This window comes from Protopterus annectens, chromosome 8.part0 (genome assembly GCF_019279795.1).
Source record: "Protopterus annectens isolate FY-2018-M chromosome 8.part0, PAN1.0, whole genome shotgun sequence".
Taxonomy (NCBI): Eukaryota; Metazoa; Chordata; order Ceratodontiformes; family Protopteridae; genus Protopterus; species Protopterus annectens.
The window spans coordinates 1,290,735,496-1,290,750,260 of record NC_056741.1 but is presented as its reverse complement, the minus strand read 5'-3'; the positions used below and the strand labels follow the sequence as shown (position 1 = coordinate 1,290,750,260).

At 43.2% G+C, this 14,765-nt stretch overlaps 1 protein-coding gene across 6 annotated transcripts in view; it reads right to left on the bottom strand.

Annotated features, from left to right (window-relative positions):
* ARHGEF1 (Rho guanine nucleotide exchange factor 1) overlaps positions 1-14,765 on the bottom strand; it is a 3,019,431-nt gene that overhangs the window by 267,228 nt on the left and 2,737,438 nt on the right. For all 6 annotated transcript variants that reach the window (XM_044080805.1, XM_044080809.1, XM_044080807.1 and 3 more), the window contains one exon: positions 1,871-2,038. In XM_044080805.1, the coding sequence (XP_043936740.1) occupies positions 1,871-2,038 (168 nt within the window). The remainder of the gene's footprint in view (positions 1-1,870; positions 2,039-14,765) is intronic.

The window sequence follows — 14,765 nt, the reverse complement described above, 5'->3', positions numbered from 1 at the left end:
CTGGCAGCAGTGGGTAGGGAAAATAATTCAAAGGATACACTGTACTTTCAGCACTGGAGAGATGGGTACAGACTTTGGGTCAGATGGGCCAATGAAGTTCCTACACATTACTTGGGACAAAGAGAATTTAAGAGAGTCTCTAATTTGGTCATCCCCCTAATGAGACAACTTCTGGTGGGGAAGCAAATGGTAGGGTGTCCTCATTATCAGATTCAAAATAAAAGAGGGGAGACATATGACCAACATTCCAGTTCATCCACCTCTGGATCTCCAGTATCAGAAACTTCTTGAGGGAAAGGTTCCCTCCTCCTTTTCTTAGAAGGGAACTTTGACATACAGCACATCTGCAGCCATCTGGCTGAATTTAAAAACATTAATAAAACACTGAGTCACCCTGAATAAATCCTGAGAAAGTGTCTGGGATATAGGGATGGACAGGAATCCTCCCAATCTAACCTGAGGCAAGCTGGTTAATTTTCGTTTATGTCTAGAAAGTTTTGTCCTCAACTTTGCTGGGGTAGCCACCTTAGATCCACAAGCTGGTGGTGGATGTCTTATACCTCAATTTGTTCTCTGCTAGCTTCTTCTTCCACAAAAAGCATGGGATAACACTCCTCCCATCACTTATCACAACTCAGGTGTCAGAAACTGAAGCCCTTGGAGAAATCTCTGGATTGACCAACTGCATGACAGATTTGGCCTATGAGGATTACTATTAAGGAACAGCATGATGGCTTTCACAGTGGCTGCACCAGAAGCTTTGGTATTTACCAGCATATAGTATGGGAACTGCAAATGAAATTTACCAAGTTCAACTCTGTCATGCCTAGAGTGACCTTCCAATATGAAGTGGTCTCCTTAATCTCACTATATTTCTCTATCAGACTTGGCTGATAACATGTAGAATTGGATGAGGCATATACCTTCTTCAGAGCTCGGTAATGATGCTTGATTACCTTAAGCTTAACCTCAGTGGTAATGATTGACTACCTTGTACTCCATGCTTAAATAGAATATAAAATTGGAATGGAAATTTTTGTGAGGGATGGTTTCCCAAGCCCTGTGCAACAATTCATCTTCTTAGACTCGGACATCTAAACTGGCTACAATATAAACATCAAATTACATACAAGAAAAAACAACCCAAATGAGGTACGTATCTTGAGCTCTAGAAGCAGGTCGACCTGCTGGACTGATGTGAAACCAGCAATTTCTCATACTGAGGCAAGGAAAAACAAAAGGTGGTAGCAAACCCTCAATTTATACAACTGACATCTGTGCAGGAAAGAATCAGCTACTGGTGAGGGGCAGAGGTCACACAGCTTTAGAAATTGGACTGGCTACTTGACTCCCGTAGGGAGAAATCCCCAGAATTTATGAAACAGTGACTATGACGACCAACAACCTTTCTACACTCATCTGTTGACTCCTGTTTTGCTGCAAAGTTAACAGACTCATCAGTTTTGCCTCAATGTGAATACCCATTAATACCATATGGTTTTGTCAATCCTTTACCTATGACTCACTAATTCACACTTCTACTGGGACCACAAAAAATACTTTGCCTCAGTTTTACTACTGAAAGCATCTGAAAACATGACTTTAAGTTACAGAACTTGGAAAAAATATACTTCTTATGGCATTTACTAGGAACACAAAGTTGAAGTATGTCTGATTCTTGCAGAATGTATTACACTGGTAAAATACAGACCAATCTAAATTAAAAGGAAAATAAAAAAAGTGAAGACTGTTAACAATGACAGACCAAAATTATTGTGTTGCAGGACAAATGAATTACTACCACCTGAGGAAAAAAGCATGGTGTTTATAAGATGGGGGAGCAATGACACCAGCATGAATTAAATCATACCCTCTTCCAAAGCGCTGCTGGCAATTTGTGTTTGAGAGAGCTGGTCATGTCCAAAAAGGTTGACGTTGTGATCAAGCAAGTACTGTATCAGTCTCCTCCCTGCATCTACTGCACTACTCTTCACGTCTGAACCTAGTTCGTGGTCCAAAGTTTCATCATCCTTGTTATCTGACAAAGGAATAAAAGAAGAATGTGCAATTAGAAATGCTTTTACAACCTCTGTCCTAGTGAAGGCACTGTAACAAAATAATTAAGAGGTAAGCTCTTAACCACATCAGCTTATCTACAAGAAGACCCTTCTTGACGGGCTTTTTTTTTCTATCAGCCTCAAGTCAGCACTATTTTTCGGAAAAATCCCACATTCAGGGATTTCTGCATACACAAATCAACACACATCATGATGTAACACACAGAGTGCACAGATAAACATATCCTCATAGTCTTCCAGTTTGTTTCCATGTCACCATCAAAGTATCTTCCTACAAAACAAGAAACAATGCAGATTTGACACTAGATTATTAAACAAAAGAGAGTGATGGAGCAACAGTAATCCTGATCAAGCACCAGCAAAGACAGTCATCTCACAGACAAATGATCCTGTAAGAATATATTTTTCTGAACTAAAAAATAGGGATCCTCCTTAACGGTCATAGGCTGGGTTGAATTCCAGCAAGTCACTAGTAGGGATAAAAAAAACCTAAAACTGCATAATCTCAGAGTTCAGACAGCAAATCCCTGGAGTAATGACTTCTCAGCTTTGTCCTGAATCCCCAAGTCACAGTCAAGACAGTGTTCTTTGGTGAAGTTATACACTAAAGACCCCATGACCACTGCATAAGAGTGTTGGCACAAAAGTTTTGAAGCAAGCTCTACAGAAATCTCCTCCTCGGATGGAGCAAAATTGAGACCAGTTTTTACCAATGACTGGTTAGCAGCCTTATAGCAAAAAAGAAGACCGCTAGTAATCTACTTGGAAAGTGGATGTTTGGCAGCAGTAAGCCCTTCACTAGCAAAGAGGAGGTAAACAAATGGTCTGTTTGTGTAAATACTGCCCCTGGTCTAGGTCCAAGGCAGTCCATCTGCCTCCCAGTGTTCTTTGCTATGGCATAAGCCAGGGAAGTAGAAGTTTATCACACGTTGGACATGCAGTGTCAGCTCAGGTGTTACCTAAACCAGTTGCAAGATTTAGAAAAGCAGGCCAGTTGGCTAACTGGCTAAGGCCAGGCCCCACACACAAATGTTTCTTGAACGCTTTCAAGGTCAGAAAAACTTCTTTGAACTTACATGTAGTTAATGTGAAATATCTTCTTCAAGGAGGCCCACATTTACTAAATAAGGACAAAGGTGAACTCCAGACCCCACAAAAACATCTATTGCAGTAATCTGTAACTGATTCAGCTGCAGGAAGGAGAAATCCACCAGAAGGTTAATGGGGATCACCCACCATTCTAAGGCCAGGCAATAAGGGCTCCACACCAAAAATGTGGCCAGTAAGGGCATGGTGGCCTTAAAGTCATTAACACATCACAGCCTACTGCAATACCTGCATACTCAGAATGCAGGCAGCACATAAAGGGTGTGGTGAAAATCAATCCCAAAAGGCAACATTCGTTTATGCTTGCAATCTGTATTTATCCTCATTCAATGTCAACACCATGACTTTCCAGGCCCTATTCAGACTATCACAACTGTGACTTTGTTGGCCATTTTCAAGTACAGGAATGATAGACAAAGAGAAGTATCCAACTCTTGTCTAAATAAAAAAAATTCCCCTTAGAAGAGAACAGACCGTGGGTGTTCCAATGTTTAGTCACAGCCAGGAACTAAAAAGATATCAGGGACTTACAAAGGAATGTATTCACTTTATGGTCATCCACCAGGAACAGCAACTGAAGCAGCATCACCCAAAATGACAAAACATAGGGAGTTCCTCAATGGAACAACCAGTAGTCAGATTTTCAAGTATGAGAATGTTAGGATATCTTCCTCTTGCAAAGTTTAAACCGCATTAGACAAAATCTTTTCAAAACCCATTGGCACTGAGAAAAGTGCAAACACCAACAATTTGTACTGGAAGTGATGCTTACCACAGCAAAATGGAGGAAACGTCTGTGTGGACTAAACAGATAAAGTTCCAAAAGGAATCAATTATGTCCAATGACATCATCCAGACATGGGAGCAACAGCTGTTATTTCCTGCTGGATGGCCATCTAAAACTAAATGTACCAGATGTGCTGGCTAAGATCTGGACCAAAAAAAAAGACATGAGTAAAAGCTCATCTTCTTCTGACACTGGGGCAGCCTCCACAGCCACTTTCTACAGTACAGTATGGGTCTACCTCAGGAGTTCCACTGAAACATATGGATCCAGGAACACAGCTCTTATTGTTAGGGCACTGATGAGCTTCAGCATGTGTCAGAGTGACCACTCCTAGAAACTAGTGGTCAAATGTGATGGTTTTTCAGGCAAGAATGAATCCGCAGACCCAACTCTCCCTTCAGGTAGTTACAGAACAGAGTAAGGACTATGGAAAGAATGGCCACTGGAGTCGCTCCTCTTGGGTGATTCAACCAGCAGTAAAAGGGAGACCTATATAGATCTTAGAAGTCAAATAAAGAAAATTATTAACAAAGACAAGATCAACTTCTATGCCAACCCTCCCATTACCCTAAAATCTGACCCAAAAAAATTCTGGAGCACAATCATTTACTGCATCCAGGAAATCCTTCCCCTCCTAACCCATGTCTGAATAAAACCCCTGAAGAAACTGTTACTGCTTTTAACAATCATTTTATCAACTCTATAACTACCATTACTAATGATCTTCCCACTCGAAAAAGTACTAATAACTCCCCTTTCTCAGCCTCTCCATCTCATCCTTCAAACTCTTTCTCAAGCTCTCCACCTCATCCTTCAAATTCTTTCTCCCCCACATTAGTCTCAACTAACTACATTAAATCCTCACTCTCTAAATTCAAACCCTGCTCCCTCTCAGCTGATAATCTACCTTCTTACTTCCTACAGATTGCAGCTGAACCCCTAGCCTATCCTGTATCCATCCTGATCAACCGATCTATCTCTGAATCATATGTTCCAGTAATTTGGAAAACATTCTACACTTTACCTATACATAAGGGAGGTAATTCTTCAGATGTATCTAATTTCAGACCAACTGCTATTCTGTCACTCCTCTCCAAGATACTTGAGAAATGACTCCATAAACAGATAATGCAGTATCCTCTCCAACAGAAAGTACAGTTGTGTACACTTAAAATAAATGTAGATGTTCGAGTGTATTCACTGTTGCAGTCATTACATTTGGGTTATCTGCCTGCAGGTAGCCCTCAGCTGCCCCACAAAGAGAAGCAATTATATGTTACGTTACACCTCCAACAAAAAGCAAATACACCAGAAAGCTTAAGACAAGAAGCAAGGGTAGAGCCAAGAGAAGTCAGGGGACTGGAGGGAGGGTAACCAGGACTGCAACAGTGAATATACTCGAACATCTACATTTAAGGTAAGTGTACACAACTGTACTATGTTCTTTGTGTTTCACTATTGCAGTCATAACATTTGAGTTGATTCCCAAAGCTAAGGAAGGGAGGAGGAAGTTAGAGAGCATTAGGGCCAGCTATTAGGCCCTGCAAAACTGCAGTGGAAAAAACAGCTCTGGATTTAGAAAAAATAGGCATGTGGTAATGCTTGGTGAAGGTATGTACAGAGCTCCAGGTAGCAGCTTCTAGGATGTCCCTGGTAGGGAGCCCTCTGAGAAAGGCTGTAGAGGTAGAAGCAGCCCTGGTAGAATGTGATCTTATCCCCTGTGGGGTAGGTTTTCCATGGTGCTTGTAGCAGAAATGAATGCAATGGCCTATACATTTAAAAAAAGGTTTGCTTTGAAATAGCCTTCCCCTCTGCCCCTGCAGCAAATGCCACCAGCAGTTGTTCAGATTTCCTTTGAGGTTTTGTCCTGTCCAAATAAAATCTAAGTTGTCTGTGCACATCTAAGGAGTGCAGTATCCCTTCCCCTTTGTTCTGTGGATTAGAAAAGAAGGTTGGCAAATGAATGGACTGATAGCCACACTGGATACCACCTTGGGCATGAAGGAGGGATTGGTCCTGAGGGACACCCTGTCCGCATGAAAGATGATGAAAGGCTCCACTGCCATAAGGGCCTGTAGTTCAGATACCCTTCTTGCGGAAGTGATTGCTAAAAGGAAGGCGGTTTTCCAAGAAAGGAATTTTAACTCTGCACTTGCAGCTGGCTCAAAAGGAGGAAGAGTGACTTTTTCCAATACAAAGTTAAGGTCCCAGGCTGGAGTTGGGGGTCTCCTGGGTGGTCTTAAGTTTTTGGCCCCTCTGAGGAACTGCTTGAGCAGTGGATGAGAGAAGAGGAGTGGCTCTGTGCTGTAATGAGCAGAAATGGCTGAGGCATGAATTTTGATGGAGGAAAAAGAAAGGCCCTTGTGAAGCATCTCAGTTAAATATTGAAGAATTTGAGGTAAATTGGGCACACCTGTGTCCATCCCTTGAGTTTAGTTCCAGGCACAGAATCTTTTCCATTTTTCAGCATAAGATTTTCTAGTGCTAGGCCTTCTTGCCTCCAAAATGACATCCAACACTTGTTTACTGAGGGATGGAAACACAGAGATTAGGTAATTAGCCAAGCTGCAAGGTTCAGGGTTTGAAGCTGAGGGTGCAGAATCTGGCTCTCCTGCTGTGACAGCAGGGTAGGGGTCTGAGGCAGGTGCCATGGAGCCAGCAGTGACACACTGCACAAGAGGGGGATACCAGTGCTGGCGTGGCCAATCTGGTGCAATCAGTATCATCCTTGGTCTGTCCTGCTTGATCTTTAGTAGTACTTTGGAGAGGACAGGCAAAGGAGGAAAGGCATAAACGGATAGATTTTTCCAGCTGAAGGACAGAGCATCCACTTTCCAAGCCTGTTTGTGGGGAGTCCCTGTGCAGAATTTGTCCAACTGGTAATTCTGGGGGAAGGCAAACAGGTCTATATCTGGGTTCCCCCATTTGTTTATCAACATGTTGAAAGTCTTTGGTTCCAGTTTCCACTCGTGTGGGTCCATTAGATTTCTGCTTAGTTTGTCTGCCACTGTATTTAGTTTTCCTAGCAGGAACTGAGGTTGTAGATGCACTTGGTAGCTCAAGGCTGTGTTCCACAAAGCCATGGCTAGTCTGCAAGGGGGTATGAATGGGTACCCCCCCCCCGGTTGTTTATGTACCACATAAAGTACAGTTTTGTACCTACCATAAATGTAGATGTTTGAGTGTCTTCACTGCTGCAGTCATTACACTTGGGTTATCCTGCCATCAGGCGGGTCCGCAGTCCGCCTGAGTTACAAAGTCTTGGTCCGGCGTCAGTTGCTGTCGCCTCTTCCCTGACGTCAGTGCGCCAGGGGTATATAAGAAGAAGCCAACACTATTTTCTTCAGTTTTTCTTGCCCCAGATGTCAGGTGCCCCCAAAAATGGTAGGCAATACATATTGCTAATAAAACATACAAAAAAGGTAAAAATAAAACCTTCAATAACCAGCAAATACACCACAAAGGTAGTATAGGTTAGTCCCAGATAAGAAAGAGGGGCTGGCGGGTGGGTAACCTGGACTGCAGCAGTGAAGACACTCGAACATCTACATTTATGGCAGGTACAAAACTGTACTATGCTCATTGTGTTTCACTGCTGCAGTCATTACACTTGGGTAGAATCCCAAAGCTGAGTTTGGGTGGCTGGCTCTATAGAGGATTTGGTGTGGCTATGAGGCCCTGCAGCACTGCAGTTGCAAAGTCAGCTCTGAATCTAGAATAAAGAGGCAAATGGTAATGCTTGGTAAAGGTGTGCATTGAACTCCAAGTTGTAGCTTCCAAGGTATCTTTGTTAGGTACTCCTCTAAGGTAGGCAGTAGAAGTAGCAGTTGCCCTGGTGGAATGTGGTCTAATGTTAGATGGTACAGGTTTCCCATGCTGTGTGTAGCAGAACCGGATACAGTGTCCTATCCCCTTTGAAATGGTCTGCTTTGAAATAGCCTTTCCCTGTTATCCTGCAGCATATGATACAAACAATTGTTCAGTTTTTCTGAAAGCTTTTGTTTTGTCCAAGTAGAAGCATAATTGCCTGTGTATGTCCAAGGAATGTAGAAGTCTCTCCCCTTTATTCTGGGGATTGGGATAAAAGGTTGGCAAGTGAATAGTTTGGTTAAGAGCCACACTGGATACCACCTTAGGCATAAAGGAAGGGTTTGTCCTTAAAGAAACCCTGTCTTGGTGGAAAATGATAAAAGGCTCCACTGCCATTAGTGCCTGTAGTTCTGAGACTCTTTGTTCTGAGGTTATTGCCAGAAGCAGAGCAGTTTTCCATGATATATATTTTAACTCTGTTGAACTGGCTGGCTCAAAAGGAGGCAAAGTGAGCTTTTCCAAAACTAAATTGAGGTCCCAAGTTGGTGTTGGTGCTCCCCAGGGCGGTCTTATGTTTTTAGCCCCTCTGAGGTAATGCTTTAGCAAAGGGTGAGAATAAATAGGAGGATCTGTGTTGTAATGAGCCGATATGGCAGAAGCGTGAATCTTAATGGATGAGAAGGATAGTCCTTTGTCCAGCATCTCAGTCAAGTATTGTAGTATCTGAGGAATGTTAGGGACCAGAGGATCAAGGTTTTGAGACTGGTTCCAGGCACAGAATCTCTTCCACTTTTCTGAATAAGATTTCCTGGTGCTAGGCTTCCTGGCCTCCAAAATGACATCCATAACAGCTTTAGAGAGAGGAGTTGCCTGTTTGGCTATTGAATCTTCGATGCAGCCAGGTTTAAAGTTTTGAGCTGACTGTGCAGTATCCAATTGTTTTGCTGAGTCAGAAGGTGTGGAATTTGAGGCAAAATCCGAGGTAGACCTTGAGATAAGTTCTTTAAGATTGGGTACCAGTGCTGGTGTGGCCAGTCTGGAGCAATCAGAATCATCTGTGGTTTGTCTTGTCTGGCTTTTAGGAGTACCTTTGAAAGAAGAGGCAGTGGTGGGAAGGCATAAACGCTTAGGTTTTTCCAGCTGAACGAAAGAGCATCCATTTTCCATGCTTGTGTGTGATAAGTCCTTGTGCAGAATTTTTGTAGGTGGCAATTCAGTGGGGAGGCAAAGAGATCTATATCTGGGCACCCCCATTTTTGCATCATCATGCTGAAAACTTGTGGGTTTAATTTCCACTCGTGAGGATCCATGATGTTTTTGCTTAGGTCGTCTGCCAGAGTATTTATCTTTCCTGGCAGGAATTGTGCTTGCAGATGAACTTGATAAGTTATAGCCGTGTTCCACAAGGTCATGGCTTGCCTGCACAGGGGGTAAGAATGAGTGCCCCCTTGCTTATGTACCACATCACTGTGGTGTTGTCTGTCCTTATTAATAATTGTCCTGGATGCAGAAGGTCCTTGAAAGCTGTTAGGGCATTTTGTACAGCCACCATCTCTTTTTGATTGATGTGAAGAGGCATTTGTTCTGTGGTCCATTTGCCCTGAATACATTTTCCTGCCATGTGTGCTCCCCAGGCGTAATCCGAGGCGTCTGTTGTTATAGTCTGCCTGGCTGTGGGGACAGTGAAAGGCTGACCCTTGTTGAGGTGACATGCCTGTGCCCACCATCAAAACTCCTGTTGTAGGCAGGGAATTAGAGGTATTACTGTCTCCAAGCTGTGTGAATGTTGAGACCAAACACTTTTTAGGTATCACTGTAATTTCCTCATATGCAGTCTTGCATATGGAATTAGTAGAATGCAGGATGCCATGAATCCCAAGGCCTGCAGAAGTTTTCTTGCAGGGAGTTGGGACTTTGTTGCCATCAACTGAAAATACTGAGTCAGTTGTCCTTGTTTGTCTGGCGTGAGATAAGCCATCTGGGCCGTTGTATTTAAGCTGGCACCCAGGAATATTATCTCTTGTGAGGGCACTAGTTTTGATTTCTTTTTGTTTACTGTGTACCCTAGGCAACTTAATCTTTTTACGAATGCCAGACGCTGTAGAAGAATGTATGTCCTTGCTCTCTGCTTGAATCAGGCAGTCGTCCAGATATGGATATATATGAATTCCTTTTTGTCTGCAAAATGCGATTACTGGTGCCAGGCACTTGGTAAAGACCCTGGGCGCAGTAGATAAGCCAAAGGGCAGTGCAGAGAATTGGTAGTGTATTGAGCCAGCTATGAATCTGAGGTATCTTCTGCAATTTTGTCTAATAGGGACATGCAGGTATGCCTCTTTGAGGTCCAAAGTAACAAGCCAAGCTTTCTTGCCCAACATGGGAAGAAGCTGTTGTAGTGTCAGCATTCTGAATTTCGAAACATTCAGGTAAGTGTTGAGAGTGGAAAGGTCCAGAATGGGTCTCCAGGCTTTGTCCTTTCTGGGTACCAGGAAGAGTCTTGAGTAAAATCCTTGTCCTTTTTCCTGCTGTGGTACTTTTTGAATAGCTCTCATGTCCATGAGAGCTGTTATTTGTTTTTGTGCCTCTGCTCGTTGATTTTGTGGCGCGTCTGGCATTCCTTTTAGCCTTGGAAAAGTGTGGAAGTGGAACCTGTAACCTTGAGACACAATATTCAGCACCCATTTGTCTTGAGTGATTGCTTGCCAGTTTTGAGAAAAAAGTGCTAGTTTCCCCCCTAAGGGAGCTGCCTCTAAAGGTAAGAGTTTGGCATTGGAAGGGGAAAGTCATTGGGACTGTTTCCTGTAAGGTTGTGACTTATCCTTACCTTGTTTTGGGTTTGAAGCACCCCACTGTCGTGGTCTGTAAGAACCTTATGGCTGAGATCTGCCTCTTGGGCGTCTGTATCTGCCTCTTTGTGGCCTGTCTGACACTGGAAAGGACCAATTCTTAGTAGGCCAATTTCTGCTAAATCGTGGTGGCTGTACCTGTAAGAAATCCTTTACTGTTTGCATAGATTTTGCCTTATCCTCCATTTTCTTTAATACCTCTTCTGCCTTAATACCAAATAATTTATCTTGCTGCAAAGGGGCATCCAGTAATTTTGCCTTAACATGGTCTGGTAAACTTTGTTCTTTTAACCAAGCATGCCTTCGAATCACAGATCCTGTAACTGCTGCTCTACAAGAAGCTTCTAATGAATCAAAACCACATTGCAAAGTATGCTTTCTCACTTGTTCAGCTGCATGCAATAAATCCTGCATTTCCTTATATTCAGGTTGTTCTGCATTTATACTCATTTTCTGTTTTAATCGAGACAGTAAATATTGTTGATACTTAAGCATGTGAAACTGGCAATTCAGAGCTGTCACTGCTAAAGTTGCAGAGGTGTAAACTTTCTTTCCCCATCTGTCTAATGCTCTAGAGTCCCTATCTGAGGGAACTGGATTCTTAGCAGTGGAAGCCTTAACCCCTTTGGGACCCTGGGAAATAGTTTCTGGGTCTGCAATAGGGTTTTTATAAAGGAATTTATAAGAGTCAGGGACTCTGTAGTATCTGTCTGGCTTGACTGGAGCTGGGAGTAAAGAAAGTACAGTTTTGTACCTACCATAAATGTAGATGTCCGATAGGTATGCATCTGCAGTCTTCACATATGGGATGTCCTGCCTCAGGCAGCCCTTCGGTCGGCCGGATTCCAAAGTCTGGGTCTGGCCTCGGCTGATGTCACACTTTCCCCAACGTCAGAGCGTCTGGGGTATAAAAGCATCAGCCAACGCCATCTTCCTCAGTTTTTCTTGCCCCAGATGCCAGGTGCCCTCTAGGAAGGCTAAATTTGGAGAAATGCAATAAAATCCAAACATTTGCAAAAAAAAAAAAAAAAAAAAAAAAAAATATATATATATATATATATATATATATATATATATATATATATATATATACACAAACAAATACACCATAATAGATCCCCAGCTAGCTAATAGAGGGGTAAGCACCCTGGGAATACCACAGAGGGGAAGGAGGGAGGGTAAACCTGACTGCAGATGCATACCTATCGGACATCTACATTTATGGTAGGTACAAAACTGTACTATGTCCTTCAAGGATGCATCTGCAGTCATCACATATGGGTAGAATACCATAGCCAATCTGGGGGTGGAGGAACTAAGTAAAGGATGGTGTAGTTAATATACCCTGCAGGACTGCCGTAGCAAAGCCTGCTCTGGATCTGGAGTGTAATGGTAAACTGTAATGCTTGGCAAATGTATGCATGGAGCTCCATGTAGCAGCTTCTAAAATGTCCTTGGTAGCCACCCTTCTTAGGAAGGCTGTGGTGGTGGCTGTGGCTCTCGTGGAATGAGGTCTAATGTTCGCTGGCACAGTTTTTCCATGAAAGGAGTAACAAAAACGAATGCAATTTCCTATCCATTTTGAAATTGTCTGTTTTGAAATTGCTTTTCCTTGTGCCCCAGCAGCATATGCTACAAACAATTGGTCAGTCTTTCTGTAATTTTTAGTTCTGTCCAAGTAGTAGCGTAATTGTCTGTGTATGTCCAGAGTGTGCAGAAGTTTCTCCCCTTTATTTTGTGGTTTTGGGAAGAATGTAGGCAAGTGAATTGCTTGGTTCAAGGATACCCTGGATACCACCTTTGGCATAAATGTAGGATTGGTCCTCAAAAAAACTCTGTCTTGATGAAAGATAAGAAATGGCTGCACTGCCATTAAAGCTTGTAACTCAGATACTCTTCTTGCTGAGGTTATGGCCAGAAGGAATGCAGTTTTCCAAGACAGAAACTGTAGATCCGCCGATGCTGCTGGTTCAAAGGGAGGAAGTGTTAGCTTTTCCAGCACAAAGTTAAGGTCCCAAGTAGGTAACGGTGGTTTCCTTGGAGGCTTGATGTTTTTGATTCCTCTTAGAAACTGTCTTAGGCGAGGATGCGAGAAGACAGGCGGGTTAACATTGTATTCTGCTGAAATTGCTGAGGCATGTATCTTAATGGAAGAGTAAGACAGGCCATTGTGGAACAATTCTGCCAAGTATTCCAGTATATATGCCATGTTCATCACTGTCACATCTAGGCCTTTTGTTGTGTTCCAAGTGAGAAATCTTTTCCATTTTGCTGAATATGCCTTCCTTGTGGAAGGCCGGCGATCTTCCATAATAATGTCCTTCACTCTCTGGGATAAGTTATCCTGAGGAGGAGTCATGGTATTCTCCAGGCAGTTAGCTGCAAGGTTTTCAGGTTGGGATGCAGAGTCTTGAAATTGTTCTGCGACAGTAGAAGTGGCCATAGGGGTAGAGGCCACGGTTTTGTCTGTGACATGCTCTTTAACAGTGCTGCCTTGGCCAGTTTGGAGCTATCAGAATCACTATGGGCTGCTCTGCCCTGATCTTCAGTAAAACCTTGGTCATTAATGGGAGTGGTGGGAAAGCATAGACTGTTAGAGCTTTCCAGCTGAAAGAGAGAGCGTCCACTTTCCATGCTTGTGGGTGGTATGTCCTTGAGCAGAATGTCTTCAGTTAATGATTGTGGGGGGAAGCGAACAGATCTATTTCCGGCCTTCCCCATGATTGTGTTATGAGTAAGAAGATGTCTGGGTGCAGCATCCATTCGTGTGCATCCATGGTAGTTCTGCTTAAACTGTCTGCCAGTATATTGTCCTTCCCTGGCACGAACTGGGACTGCAGTTGTATATTGAGTTTCAAGCAAAGTTCCCATAGATTTATTGCCAGTCTGCATAGAGGGTAGGAATGGGTGCCTTCTTGCTTGTTTATGTACACATAACTGTGGTGTAGTCTGTCCTTATGAGCAGGTGGCCTTGATGAAGGAAAAGTTTGAAGGCCTCGATTGCGTGTATCACTGCCAGCATTTCCTTTTGGTTTATGTGCAAGCGCAGCTCTCTTTGAGACCATAGCCCTTGGATACATTTGTCCTCCATGTGTGCTCCCCAACCTCGGTCTGAAGCGTCCGTGGTGATGGTTTGGTTGGCCCTTGGTTTGCTGAAGGGCAACCCTCTGTTTGACTGGCAGGCTTGAGCCCACCACAGAAATTCCTTTTGAAGGCATGGAATGAGTGGGATCAAAGTTTCTAAACTGTGACTGTGCTGAGTCCATACACTCCTTAGGTACCATTGTAATTTTCTCATATGCAGCCTGGCTTGTGGAATCAGAAGAATGCAGGATGCCATGTAACCCAGGGCCTGCAGGATTTTCCTTGCAGTCAGCTGAGTTTGTCTTGTAAGATTCTTGAAGTAATCCGGTAGTTGTTTTTGTTTTTCTTCTGTGAGAAAGGCCATTTGGGTGGTTGTGTCTAGATCCGCACCCAGAAAGGTTATTCTTTGGGATGGAACAAGTCTTGATTTATGGATGTTGACTGTATATCCCAAGGCCTGTAGTAGTTGGATGGCATAGTCCAAGTCCTTTAACAAAATTTTCTTGTTGTCCGCTTGTATAAGGCAGTCGTCCAGATATGGGTAGATTTGAATCCCCTGAAGTCTGCAGTGTGCAATTACTGATGCCAGGCATTTCGTGAATACTCTGGGCGCAGTAGATAAGCCAAAGGGCAATGCTGAGAATTGATAATGCTCTGACCCTGCAAGAAATCTGAGGTGTCTTCTGCAACTTTGTCGAATAGGGACATGCAGGTATGCCTCCTTGAGGTCTAGAGTCACCAGCCAAGACTCCTTGCCCAGCATGGGAAGAAGTTGCTGTAGAGTCAGCATTTTGAATTTTGGCACAATGAGGTAAGTATTCAGTGCGGACAAGTCGAGAATAGGCCTCCATTGATTTTCTTTTCTTGGAACAAGGAATAATCTGGAGTAAAATCCTTGGCCTTGTTCTGAAAGAGGTACCTTTTCTATGGCTTTCATTTGTATTAATTTGGTAATTTGCTTCAAAGCCTCTGCCCTCTGATTTGGTGGCAGGTCTGGCATTCCTTTTCTTTTGGCAATGTGTGGAAATGGAACCTGTATCCTTTGTCTATTAT